This window comes from Colius striatus, chromosome 5 (genome assembly GCF_028858725.1).
Source record: "Colius striatus isolate bColStr4 chromosome 5, bColStr4.1.hap1, whole genome shotgun sequence".
Taxonomy (NCBI): Eukaryota; Metazoa; Chordata; class Aves; order Coliiformes; family Coliidae; genus Colius; species Colius striatus.
The window spans coordinates 22,068,452-22,082,527 of record NC_084763.1 but is presented as its reverse complement, the minus strand read 5'-3'; the positions used below and the strand labels follow the sequence as shown (position 1 = coordinate 22,082,527).

The 14,076-nt window shown below is 41.8% G+C and overlaps 1 protein-coding gene across 1 annotated transcript in view; it reads right to left on the bottom strand.

Annotated features, from left to right (window-relative positions):
- The window catches only part of COLQ (collagen like tail subunit of asymmetric acetylcholinesterase), a 41,228-nt gene extending 33,030 nt beyond the window's left edge, over positions 1–8,198 (bottom strand). Inside the window, exon 1 of the mRNA XM_061996835.1 lies at positions 8,093–8,198. Coding sequence (XP_061852819.1) covers positions 8,093–8,198 — 106 coding nt within the window. The remainder of the gene's footprint in view (positions 1–8,092) is intronic.
- Between the last annotated feature and the right edge of the window lie 5,878 nt (positions 8,199–14,076).

Sequence of the window (14,076 nt, the reverse complement as noted above, 5' to 3'; positions counted from 1 at the left end):
TTGTCTCATCCACAACAACCTTGCTCATCTTTTTACTCCCATTTCGCTGGGGCCTCTGCCATCTCTATGAGGGTGGGGGTGAATAGGGGGCACCGAGCAAGAGACTGTCTTGGTGCTTCTTTGCTAGCTGGTCACTACAGACACTGTCCTCTGTCCTCACCTAATATTCATCCGGCATCCCCTAGCATCTCCTGGTAGCTCACATGTGCTCCCAGCCACTGAGGTCCTAGCTAAGCCCTTCGCTTGGCTGGTGAGGGGTAGGCAGCTACATCTTTGCAGGTCAGCCTTGGGACACACTGCAGAAACATGGCAAGACACAGGAAAGCACAAGGGGCTGTGAGATTTCTGAGCAAAGGGAAAGCCCCTTGTTCCCTATATACAAACACTTCAGACATTTAATCTGGGTGTATGTGCACGTATGAGGGCAACACCTGCCAAAAGATCATATACTGTTCTCTCATATTGATTGCAGAAGGAAAATTCTGAGAGAGGAGCCTTAGCTTGGGTTGATTCTGTGCTCCAGTTTCACAAGAACATGAAAATCACAATAAAATCTGAAAGGCGGAACACTTCAATGAGTTATAATATGGGTTTACAAAATAAACCCGTGTCTATAAATCCCAATAACCAAAACAAGGTTATTTTGTGCAATTTTCTTTCTATGTCCTTCAATTTGCAGAGGTCCTGGAGGTCCTCTGGACACTGCTAAGCAATGTTGATAACTCTGTGTGCTCCCCTTCAATGCATGAGATACTGAGACATAGAGAAGTTAGAGAGCTCCCCCAAAGCCACATATGACTCAGTTACAACACCAGAAACAGTTTCAGTCTAGTAAGTCACCATATCTAATCTCAGTCATTTTATGAATCAGATTATAAAATACAACTGCTTGTCACAGATGAAGAGTATTATGAGTATACTGAGTATTAAAGCCTACTACAATCTGTAGAAGGGCCCAAAGCCCTAAAGATTAGTGCAAGATGGCTACTGTGTCAGCCCTGAAAGACTTCTATGTGTCATTCACTGCCACACAGTCCTCTCCCACATTATCTGGGAAACCAGTAGCAAAAAAAATGCCAAGAGACACCAGTCCTACCCTTCTGCAACTGAAAGATCATAATCTGTCTACTGCTGGCATAGATCAAACATGTACTTGACTTTGATGTGGCTCCACCATATGCTCAGACAATCCAAGCCAGTCCCCGTGAGACTGGGTATTGCTATATGCTCAGAAAAACTTCAGAGAAACTTTGCTGCTGTGGGCTAAATAAATTCCTCCTGACTCCCTTGCTGCAACAAATCCACAGCCAAGCTGACTTTATTCTCCTGCTTTTCACAAAAAAACAATGCTGTGTTGACTTGGTATTGTAAAAAGCCATTACCTTTGTAGTTTCAGGAAGCTAAAAAAATACTCTATTGACACTTTCCCCTTGGTAGAAAAAACCTGAAATTGCAACACTGCCCTCATTAGACAAAGTATCTCCCTTGACTTGTGTGCATTCCCTGGGCACATGCATTTGTGCATACACAACTGCCTGTTCTGGGAAAAGTAGTTAATATCTTCTTTTCTCTTTCATTCACTATTTGAATCTTCCTCTGTATTCTTACTATATCTATCTTCTCATTCAAATCGTCCTTTTGCTATTAGAGTTGTGTAACTACAGACACTATCCTCCCCAGTCTACTTTTCATTAAAGCAATCATTTATTGGAGAGGAGAATGGAAGAAACAGAGTATCTAAATTAAGATTTGTTAATTCCTGTTTAGGGTTTGGGTTTTTTTTCTCTTTCCTATATATGATCTTCAAAGAATTCCCCCTATATCTAACAGGCTTTCCCATCTACTAAAGCTGTCCTTGGTGAGTCCTATGTTGCATCACAGCTGAATGTGCCCCATGATTTTGTAATCACACAGTATCCTAGCACCAAGAGTTAAAGACCATAAGGATGCAATGTCAATCCTGACAAAAAACTTTCTTCTGTATAAACACAAATTACATTTTTCTGTAGTTTCAGCCACAATTAGAAGTTTCTCTTGCTGCAACCATGCTGCCAGTGCTCCTGTGCCAATACAGCTCATGCATGGGAAGATGCTATGTCCCATATGAAAAAGGGCTTTAAAACCAAAAGATGCTAAGATGCAAGCCACAGTCTGTTTCTTCTGTGTGCAGAGGTTTGATAATATTGATAAACCCACACATAAACTGTCTGTAATAGGAGCAGAGACCTAAAAACACTGTCTACAAGTACACAGGGAATAAGTTGATTTTACCACATAACAACTATCTGAAAAATATTGGTTTTGCCTGGGCTGCATTTCCAAAAGAGCTTGAGGTTGGACATCTGCCTTACTTGTAACACAAACACTGCCCCAGAAAAACAATCTGAACAGGCCACCAGTAGTTCCAGCTTCCTGTGCCTCAAACCACAAACCTATCTTTGTATTTCAGAATGCCTCTGCCCCCATCAGCTCACTACATAAAGCTAAATGAGACCTTTATATTAAACCATGGGAAACAGGAACACAGGGGAGACCATATGGTCCTTTGACATATATTTTCTTGAGTGAATGAATGTTCATGATATCTTATGCAGCATTTAACTGAGCTCTTTCCCTTCACTTGCACTGGACCTTTTTTGACAAGCCAAGGTGCCTTGTCATCAGTGATGCCACAAGCTCAGAAGCCCCTTTCCCTTCCTGCATGCAAAACCCAGAGCTGTAGTTGAGACTTGTTGCAACCAGCTTCCATCTCCCTCACTAATGGCTGTGTCTGCTGATTTTTATTTACTGCCACAAGGCAAATGCCACAACCTCCTGAACTGCCTCTGATGTCCTTCCCTTCTCCCTCATCCACAGGATCAAGGGGGCTTCTACTTACCGGTCTACTAACAATTTCACAGGACTTCCTGAGAGTCCTTTAGCCATCGTGGCCTTCCCCTTGCCCTTGTTGACACAAAGCTGGGTGCAGGCACAAAGTCACATACAGACTGTGCACCAGTGTGGCTGCTCTGCTCTCACCTGTCTCAGCACTAGTGTTGCACCATATGTCACCAGAAAAGGGTCCATGAATCCTAAGGTAGTTTCATCAATGAGTGTTATCTGCATTGACTTGAGCAGGACACCCAATTTAGGATTCTCATGGGTCGTAGCTACCAGGGGAGAAACTACAGATAAAGTCAAATAAGGGGCTTCTTTAATCTAACTGTATTTATTTTGAAAAACCATTTACTTAAAGCAACAGTAATGACACCATATTAGACCAATTTGCTCACAGCCCAAGCCTTTCACCAGAGGAAATACAATCCTTGTCAGCTTAGAAAGGTAACGACCACATAACCCCTCTTTTGGCTTATTTTTGTAGCTGCTCATTTGGGCTATCAAGTGCATACTGCCAATCACAAGGTTCTTTTTTTCCTCTCAAGTTGAAGAAATATTCTATTGAAAGAACCTGTTGTTTCCCTTTCAGGCTTCTGCAAGTCACCAACACAACAGAAAGCTTTTAAATGCCAAGCCAAGTCCAGCCCCAACACTTTTGCCCAGCCAAATCCATAGCCAGCTGAGCGTCTTCTCTTCCGGCCAATGACACTTTGCTTTCCTTCTCCTAACGTAGCTGTAGTCTTTATCAGTGGCTCATTTCCATCAGGAATTTTTGCCTAACCAAGCTTTCTTCCCCACACATGTTCCTTCGGAAGGCCTCTGATCGATGGTGTGAGGATGCTGGGCACCTCCTGTACCCATGCTGCCTTTCCAGAGCAGAGCCCAGCTCCCTTCTCTGGACCCATATTTTTGCCCTTAAAAAATCCATCTCTGCTTGCTGGTTGTTCTTTGGGCCATTAGGCTGTGACTGCTGCCTTTGAGAGTCTTTCAGCTTTTACTGCTAGTCATTTTAAATTCCTTCTGAGTCTTTCTTATTTTTGCAAGCACTCTGATCATTTTTGCTCCTGTGATTTTACATAAGTAAATATTTACAATTGCTCTCCTTAGAAAGGAAAACCATCCACCTGTCTATTTTGACAATTTTGTGGCAATTTTTAGGGTTCCTGTGGGTTGTTCAATTAGAAGGGAAAAAAAATCTCAGCCCTGATGATGGGGTCAGATACTCCTTTTACAGAAAGGCAGCCCAGACCCTGACTCCCCCAATGTCAGGAATCACTATTTATTTCTGTGTTTTCTCTCACCGGCTGTTTCTCTCACAAATGCACAACATTCTCTCCCCTCAGCACATGGACACAGGGGCTACCAAGGTCCCCTCCTCCCTGAGTTGCCCAGTTGAGGCTAGCATCCTGCACAGCTCCTCTTCCCAACCTGCCTTGCCCACCACCGTGGCTCTTACTGCTCCAACAGTGTTGGTCTGCAAGAAAGCTAAACTGTTTACTGCAGCTATCCCACATGAAGTCCAGATGCACATTAATTTTACACCTTCCCAATTCAAAGAGGTTGTGTCACCTCCCCAGTGAGACGTAGTGTTATTTTTCTTTTGGAAAATAATAGGAAAAAGGCAAAGAAATCATGAGGAATACTGCAAAAAGTGCTCAGATGTTACTGTCTCATCTCATTCCTTTAAATTAATCTACTGTATTCCTTTCATAGGGCTATGTATCAATATTGATCGCAGGAGAAAATTCAATAAAAGGATACATTTGTGGCATGTGTAAAAGTTGGGGTCAGAAGAAGCATTGAGATGCTGTCCTTCTCCCACTGTTGCTGACAATTTAAATACTTTCCCATCTCTCTGCAAGAAACCTTTCAGCCTGGATGAGTAGAACAGGGGACGAGAAAGAATGAGAGGAGAGTCTTTCTATGACCTGAATTTAGAAGGTTGCTTCCTTCAGGCTGGTTCTTACAAGGTGCAGACTGGTTCATGTAACCTACAAAAAATGAGTATAAAATACCTGTCTAGTTTTCATCAGGAGTGAAACCTTCTTGAGTGCACAATGCTGGAACCTCAGTAGAGCAGAGCTCTGAAGAATGGTTACAAACAGTACCATAAACACCATGGGTGAGATATGACAGGTTACCCTGAAAAGAAGCCTGCTGACTCCAGGAGGGCTGAGCTACCCATCCCTGGGGGTCTTCAGTGTCCCTGTGGGAATCACAGCCACATGCTTTAGAGTGTTGTAATATTACTCTCTAAAGCCTTTCCTCCAGAAATGATGCTTCAGCACCAGAAGACTCAACTCTTTGGAATCAAAGTTCAAACTACTTCAGAAACAAGGATGTGCCGTTGTTTGAGGCTGATGGGACTACAAGGTGGAGTTGGCAGCAAATCAGAGATCTAGATTATTATTCTTTCCCCAGTTATTCTACAAACACTTTCTCCCTCTATCAATTGTTTATCTCTGCTTTCTAGTTGCTGTTTCGTAAACTGTCAACCTTTTTACTTGTGACCTGATGCTATGCAAAGATGTGAGAGGACAGAAATAAAAGTACTTTTAGCTCAGAAGTTTCCAGATGTATCTGGAATACACCCAAATGCATTTTCTGAGCTATAGGCAAGACAAGTTGCCACTTAAGAACATCCTCATTGTTAAATGTGATTAGTTTTAGAATTTTCAAGTACAGTGCTCAAATCCATTCTTTAAATGTGCAATTACATCCTGGTGCCAGATACAAATAATTGACTCAGCTGACAGTCACAGAACATTTGAGAAACCACTAAGATAACCGAGAATTTAAATGGAATTAATTCACCTTCAGTACTCACTGTGAGATTTCTACCAGAAACTAGAGATTTTATTTTGCTTTTTTCTTAGGAGATATTTCTTAAAATGTAGATGCAATTAAAGTACTAAAGGAATTTTTTATCATTTATTTTTTCATACCACGTAGGCCCAACTAACAAGGAATAAAAGCACATGGGTATGTAACACCTCCCATGACTATGGCTGTTAAACCAGCCCTGTGATAGTGGGATTACGTCTGAACCATCTGACAGATGTTAGTTTTTCCACATATTATCAAGTAAACATTTACAATATATTTGTGACAGAAGCCTTGCTAAAAGCTTGCTGGGTCTAAAGGTGATTTCCAGTGCCTTGGCCAGAGGAGCACAGCTCAGGGTGTTCCTGCAGAGTGATACGAGGGCTGGTGATTTACTCAAACCACCACATTGGCCACCAGATTTCCTGACTGTTCACATTTTCTCCAAGCCCAGATAGAGGAGGAAGGAGCCATGGCCGAATGCAATCTCTGCCTGAGGAGCCCCCAGGCCTGTGCTATGGGAAATAATCTACTGAAAAGAGCAGTTTGACATTTTCCTTCCTATTTGCCTCTTCCATCGTGTTTTTAGCAGAGATAAGAAGTCCTTATTCTTCCAAGAGGAAAATTATTTGTTGAACTGGTTTTTTTTTTCAGGACAGCTGAAATGTCTTCTCTAGACACACAAGTGTGTATCACAGGAGAAAGGTCAGGCCATACAGGTGATGGAAATGTGAAATTCTTGTTTATCTGTGTGGCACCTACACGTGTCTAATACATGTAAAGCTCTTCAAAACAATTTTTGAGGTCTAATAAATATACATGTAATTGCAAAGCAATATGGAACATATCAGAGGAAGTGAATTTTAATGAATCCTGTACCTCACATTAACTAATCTCAACATATTAGAAAAAGCACACCAAATGGAATAGGAATGTTAATGCTTTTTGGCATCCTACAGAGTTTGGGATAACAAACATTATTAGTTCCTACAGGTTCAAAAGAATGAGCTAAATTGTTTTTCAAAGGGTGGACTCCCTTGAACATTAAACTTTCCTAGATGTTATCTTTAAAGCAATCTGAAGTGACCAGAGAATTGTAATGGCTGCATTATTAAATGCTAAAGGGCTTTTTCCCAAAGGATATGTGCAGTACTCTTGTGGCCCTCAGAATCTTATTATTTGAATTTATGTAAATGAGTGGACTGTTCAAACCATTAAGAGTGAAATACAATGTATTAGCTCTGCACATTTTATAAGATTTAAAAAAGCCAAAACCCTTAGAAGAAATCATGCATACTGTTACGGCTATTTAGTGCAGAAATCTATTACCTCATAAAAACTATCCCTCCTGATCACCCTTCTCTTGTAAACACCTTGAATGTAAACCATCTCATAAACACCTTGAATGGTCACACCAGAGACATGAGAGAGAGAGAGAAAGGCTGGGTATCTTTAGAGTCATGTCTAAAGTTGATTTTATGTACAGTCTTAAGATGTGTACTCTTTTGGTCAGAGTCTTCATGGGAGGCATCTGTAGGTATAGCTGACCTTGACATTCAAATCTGTGTTGAATCATCTCAAATTTGACCTAGGAGCATCTCTATTGACAGATACACAATAACAGACAGAAAGTTGGTGAAAGCTCCTCAAAGGAGAGATGGAGTCAGAGCTCTCACCAACTTTCCCCTTCCTTTGCATAGAACGTGGCTAAAGGAAAGTCTTGCTGATGAAACTGTAAAATCTATCAAGTGGGATTTCCAGTGCCCTGGCTCAGCCGACAACTAATTTGTTCTGCTTTTGCCTAGCAGGGATTTTCCATGCAGTGGACTCTTGTTTGCTATGTAAGTCATCCGAGTATTTGTTAGTGTCATAGCCAGAGCCAGATGATGTTTATTCTGCTAACATCCAGTCGGACTCTGGCAGCAGTCATTGAGGTCAGGGCTTTATTTATAGAAGCAGATATACATTGAGATTCATTTTCTTTCCCTTGCTGTAATCTACCTAAGCTCATCCAAAATAGAAAGAAACATGCAGACGTGCAAGTAATATACTAATTGGGACAGATCCGTGAATTAGCACAGCACCATGGAAGCCAACGGAAAAAAAAAGGTGCATTTTAGAGCAGCTGAGGATCTTGCTTGTTATTTCTCACAGGGAAGGGAAAGGGAGGGGTTTAAAACTAGAAATTATAAGGTAAAAAGCAAAACCAATCAAGCAACAAAATCCCCTTGCATCTGGCAGAACAGGTCTGCAATTCAAAATCCCTCCACTGAGATCTGCAATTTGAAGTATTTCTTTTTTAATCCTGTGTTCCCAGTCACTGGCAAGTGCAAGAATCAAAAGTGCAGAGAGCTCCAAGCAAGGAAAAGTAACAAGACTTAAAGCAATTTACCTGCTGAAACTGAGAAGACATTGTCAACGTACGCAGTCTGAGATAAAGCAAAGCAGAAGAAAAGCTGCAGGTAGGATCCCCAGACAAGCAGGCTGAGGACCAACATGCTGGTTGCACCCTGGCAGATTCCAGCTCAGAGGCGCAGGGCTGCTTTGGGGATCTCTCTCTCTCTACCCTCGCTCCCTCTCTGCCTTGCCTGCTCTCTGCCTCTTCCCTCACTGTGGGATGCGTTTGTCTGTGTGTGTACGTCTCTCTCTCTCCCCCCCCTCATTCCCCCGTGCCTTTAAGAAGAAAGAATGCCAACCATTTCCCATTAAATCTTCTCCTTACACTAGACACAGTTATATTTAACTCCTGTGCTGGATCAGTTGCCCCTATTGTGGACATTAGCTGCTAAAACTGGGGCATGGGGGATTCTGGTTTTGCTAACAGAAGCAAAAAGGCATTTTGGATAATAGTAATGATGAGCAGGAAAGGGAGAAATTAGGGACTGGACCTGTTACAAACAGCATCCTTCAGTGCAGGCAACCAGACACTGACATCGAGATAGATAAAATCCCTGATTGATCATCTTCTACAGGTCACTAATTGCCTTAATGAGAGACATGAGCAGTACCTAACATCTGCTTATCACTGGTAGCTAAACATGTTGCATTCATTTATAGAGTGCAGTTCAGGCTGAGGGATGCCACAAAGGCTTTGCAAACCACAACACAGATAATTATTTAGGATTCAAGTGAAAATGACAGTTTCACTGATATTGCCAGACATTGTAGGACTGCAAGGAGTTCACTGACAGGGTGCAACAGGTGGAAGAAACAATACGTGTGCCATGATGGGGTGAGTGAAACGCTATCAGCTCCGGGGGTGGTGGCGGTCAACATGCTACACAGCGCTGTGGGAAGAAAACAAACCTCAGAAAAAGGACTCTCTGAAGGGCAGCATGTGCCCTTGTTACCTGTACAAAAGCTTGGTGTTTCTCTGCCTTAATGCAACTCACAGGGCTTTGCAAATAAAAGTCTGTCTTCTGAATAACTAGCAGAGGGATCCGCCTGCCTGCCAGGAGTCTGACAGCGGTTTCCATGAAATGCAGAGGTACTCCTTTGCTGTGAAACCTGCATTACTCCCTCTTTTCTACACAGAGATGGTTTTCTTTGCCCACTCTACTGTCTCTTCCAAGACAAACATGGAATTCATTTAGATTAATGACAGAACCAATTATTTTTTTTAACTTGAGAAAAGTTCTCATTGACAGAGACACTGACAAATCCCCCTGGCTGCTAACTCCTTCTGAGTACACCACTAAAGGGCAAAGCGACGTATTTGCATGACTCTAGTTAAACACTCTTGGTTGTCAATTTCAAGACATTGAAAAAAGATTAGCAAAATATCTCTAAATGTAATGGTTTGATAGAAACAATCACATTTGTCTTGCCTCTGTCCTTAAAGGATGTGCTTAATACACCCACAATGTACTAGTACTGCAACACTTTGGATAAATACAACTATTTTTAAATGTAAGCTACTTCATTCTAACATCTCAATAGTTAATCAAAGCAACAATCAAGTGATTTCAAATCCTCTTATAGTCTGTTAGCAATGGAAAAATGTAACAGAAATTTGTGGTGCAAAATATGTTCTACTTGTAAAGGAAATTAATCAAACCAATAATACTGTGAAGAACTCACACAGCATGACCCTTATATCTCTCCTCCTTCATCATCTCCTTACCAATTTCAATTCTTGATTCTTTGTCCTAGAACAGAAGTGCATGTTTGGTTAAAAATGCAACAACATCTTTCTTGAATAATATTGCAAGGAATTCCATCATAAACCACATCCAGCCTCTGATCTGCTTTTTCATTAGAAGGCAGCAAGTCAGGCCATGTCAAGGTGCAAGTATTGGGTTTTGGTTTTTTTCCTCTCATTTTACAGTATTAGCCTTACCAGCTGAAATTTTGGGTAAGGCTGATAATGGTTTCAGAAGAAGGATGAAGTCCATTGGAAATAAAATGGACAATAGCTGTGGGCTTTTTGGTTTTGACTTAGCCAGGTGACAGTGCACAAGATTGACACTCCATGCTACAAGGATGTACATTTCATTACACAGATTGTTTCTGACCTCCATTGCATTGGTGCATGTGATAGAAACAATCACAGAATCACAGAGAAGGGTTGGAAGGGACCTCAAACGATCATCTAGTCCAATCCCCCGGCCAGAGCAGGACCACCTAGAGTAGGTCACACAGGCACTTGTCCAGGTGGGTTCTGAATGTCTCCAGAAAAGGAGACTCCACAACCCATCTGGGCAGCCTGTTCCAGTGCTCCCTCACCCTCACAGTGAAAAAATTCTTCCTTGTGTTTCTTTGGAACCTCTTGTGTTCCAGTTTATATCCATTCACCTTGTCCTATCATTGGACATCATTGAGAATAGCCTGGCTCCATCCTCCTGACATCCACTCTTTACATATTTCTAAACATTAATGAGGTCAATCCTGACAAGAAGTGTCATGTAGCAGTGCCTTACATGGTGCAAGAAACCTGACAGGCTCTGAGCAGTATTTCTACTTCAGGTAACATTAGCTGAAGAAAGAAACACAGCAAAGTCTTCACACTGCAGTTTCTGAGTCTTATAAGATACCCAATAGCCTAAGTGAGAACAAGGGGTTTTGAGGACTTGAAAAAAATTGTTCCACAGTGAGAACCCTGGAGGCCCAAATGTCATCTGCAGTTTGGTGTTCAAAGATAAAGACTCCCACAGTTTTATGGCAGTGAATCAACTGCAGTTCAAAAAACTCCTATTTTGAGTAGATCTCATGGCATCTAAAAACGTCAAAAGCCTACAAAAACAAAACAAAACAAAACTAGATGTCTGCACTGTTCACCTGCTCAAGTAGCTGTTGTTTCACCTTTTCAACCCAGATGTGAGCTCTCAGAAGTGGGTGGAAGAATCTGCTGCTGACCCTACCATGTAAATAGCATTTATAAACCTTTTCTATGCAAGAATTGATGAATGCTTGTTTAAACAAAAAGGGCAGCTCCTCAGTCATATCCACTGTTGGTTGTCAGGTACTTCATTAACAAGCCAAGGTGAAACAAATATAGTTAAAATATCATCAATCTCAAGGTCCTGTATGAATATAGTTCTAGTTAGAAGGACAAAGATAATAAAATCAGAGTGGTTTGTTTTGGAAGGTATCCTTTAAAGGTCATCTAGTCCACACCCCATGCAATAAACAGGGACATCTTCAAACTGATGGCATTGCTAACAGCCCCATCCAACTTGACCTTGAATGTTGCCAGGGATGAGGCATCTAACGCCTCTCTGGGCAACCTGTTCCAGTGCCTCACCATTCTCATTTTTTTTCCTGATATTTAGTCTAAATCTACTTTCTTTTAGTCTAAAGCCATTACCCCTTGCCTCATCAAGATATTTGATACATAAATGAGACTTTCTAGTTCAAAAGTCTGAAAGCTCTTTTGCTGAGTGGGGTAAAGGTAAACCAACAACTAGTGTTAATGCAACAGTTCAGTAACAGCTTATGCCTGTAAAGTAGTATAGAAGAATCCTCTTCATTCCATTTGTGCAGGAGATGGAAAAGATTCTTTACAATTATGTGTTCCTTGTTAGGGAGTTATTTAGAAATTTTTTCACAACGAAAACACCTGTTCAAGTTTGTGTGCCTTAATCTGGATTTCGTACTTCAACAACACAACTAATGTTACGTTGGAAGATGGTATTATCTAAACCACAAAGGTAGCTGCTAAAGACAAGTGCAGAAAGATAATAAATGGCTGCACCATTTGAACTTCAGCATGAAGTTCTGGCTTACCCCACAGTTCCACCTGTGCCAGTCGCCACCACAGCCACAGGGCAGGTGCCCAGTTAAAGGCAAGCTGGTGCTTGTAACTCTACAGATTACCCACTAGATGAACAGGGTAAAGGCAGGACATTGATGATATCCTGATATCCTGCTGGAGGCAGGGCACTGATGCCTACCAACTTTTCTCCTAAAAGTTATCCCCATGCACACATTTATTTTCCTATTGATGACAATAGATCAACTGACACAATGAGAGAGTTATGGATGTGATTAAGATTATGAGATAATGCGAAGGGACTTCCATTGAAGCTACCAGAAGAACCTCACTGTGGCCTTGCAATGTTGTAAGGCACAACAAAGTAGAACAATTTTAAAACAATGACTCAGCTACTGACCTTTATAACATTATTTTTCTTCCCTTTTCCTGTTTCATTTGCCTTTTAGACCTTGCCTTTCAAACTGCAAACCACTTAGCATCTGCTGTGAGATCGCTTAACATTTCTGCCATTCACAGATGAAATATGTCCCTATACATAATGTGACAGTCATGCAGAGAGGCTACGCTTCCCTACAACTCAGGCGTGTGCTGTAAACATCTAGAGAAGCAAGAATCGAACAGACTTGCTGAATGTGTTGATCAAACGGGCAGAAGTCTGATGGGGCCTTGAGATTTTCAGGTACTAGGTGGTTGTTTGGTGCATACATAGTATCCCAAACATGTTCTCATTGTGCATTCTCACAGGAACATATAGAACATGTGATGCTTTTTGGATGTGATGCATTCATCACAAAGGCTCACAAGCCTGCACAGAATCAAGAGATACATCCAGGACTGCCAGGTATTTGGAAATCCTGGACAAGCATGCAAAATCCTAAAATTCATAGAAAATGTTCCATAGGAAAATGAAGATGCCCGTAGAAATCCATGTGTACAACGGCCTTAACACTGGGAGTCTTGCCCAGCTGAGATTTGCAGTTGCTAGTAAGTAGATAAACAGCCTTTAACATCCTAGGGTGGTGAATTTGGATTGTCTATTGCTGTTATTTACTTCTGTTAGTAAAGGTCTGCAGAACCTGCCGTCTGTACCAGTATCACTGTGGTGCTGCAGGAGGCACAGAGGAGAAGAATATCTGGCAGCAATTTCCTCACACAACTTCTCATTTAAGTGATTTATCATCCAGCTTGCCAAAAGCCCAATTAATTAAACACCACAAAGCACAATCTTCTTTTTTCTCTGCTAACACTCTTTCAGATTAAAAAAAAACCCTAACCCAACCCAAACCAAAATGCTATTGTTTTAATGGTCATGCTGGCCTTTGGGCTCTTCATTCCAGAGCTTCATGGATATTGGCAACACAGCATCCTGCTCCCAGCCTTCATACTGCACTACAGCCCATTACTCCATGAAGATGCAAACACAGATCAAACACTACTGCATACCAGCAAAAGACTTAACCCTGAATGTAACCTCGGGCATGCAAGAGTGACATCAGTGAAACTGCTCCTGAAGTGAAGCATGTGCATAGGCACTTTGCCAAATCAGGGCCTAAAGAGCTTCAGATACCTTGTCTTTAAAACAGTGTGATGCCTCATTTTCTCACAGTTGGTTTTCCTCTCCTCTCATGGATAACCTCTGGACCCTAAATATGCTTTGTGGAATGCAAAACCAGGAGCAGAGTTGCTGAACCGACGTGGGGAGCAGTAGTAGGGGACGACACTCATGGGTTTACCCAAAGGCCTTACCAATGGAACCATTGAATGGGTAAAGAAAAAAGGTCACAGTAGAACAGTAGGAAGAAGTAGCAAAACATTGCCAAATTTGCTTGCCTTTTTGGTTTTTTTTCCTGGCAAATGGATGGCCACAGGTGTTGCCCATGACATTGCAGCAACCAGAACTCAATGAGGCTTCTCTGGCACCAGAGCTGTCAGGCAGTCCACATCTACGTTTTAGAACTGCAGTGTTCTAGTAAGCTGATGGCAATTTCAATGCTGCTTTCAAGAAGAGCTGTGCCAGGCTGTGAGTGGAGAGGCTTTGCCTTTCTACACTGCTTCAAATTTTGAGGTGTAGGTCATAGTTTCACTGCAGCAGCAGCAGCACATAAAATGGCCAGGCACAGCCTACTGCCCAGCCATCCAGTCTGTCATCTTCAAACACGGGG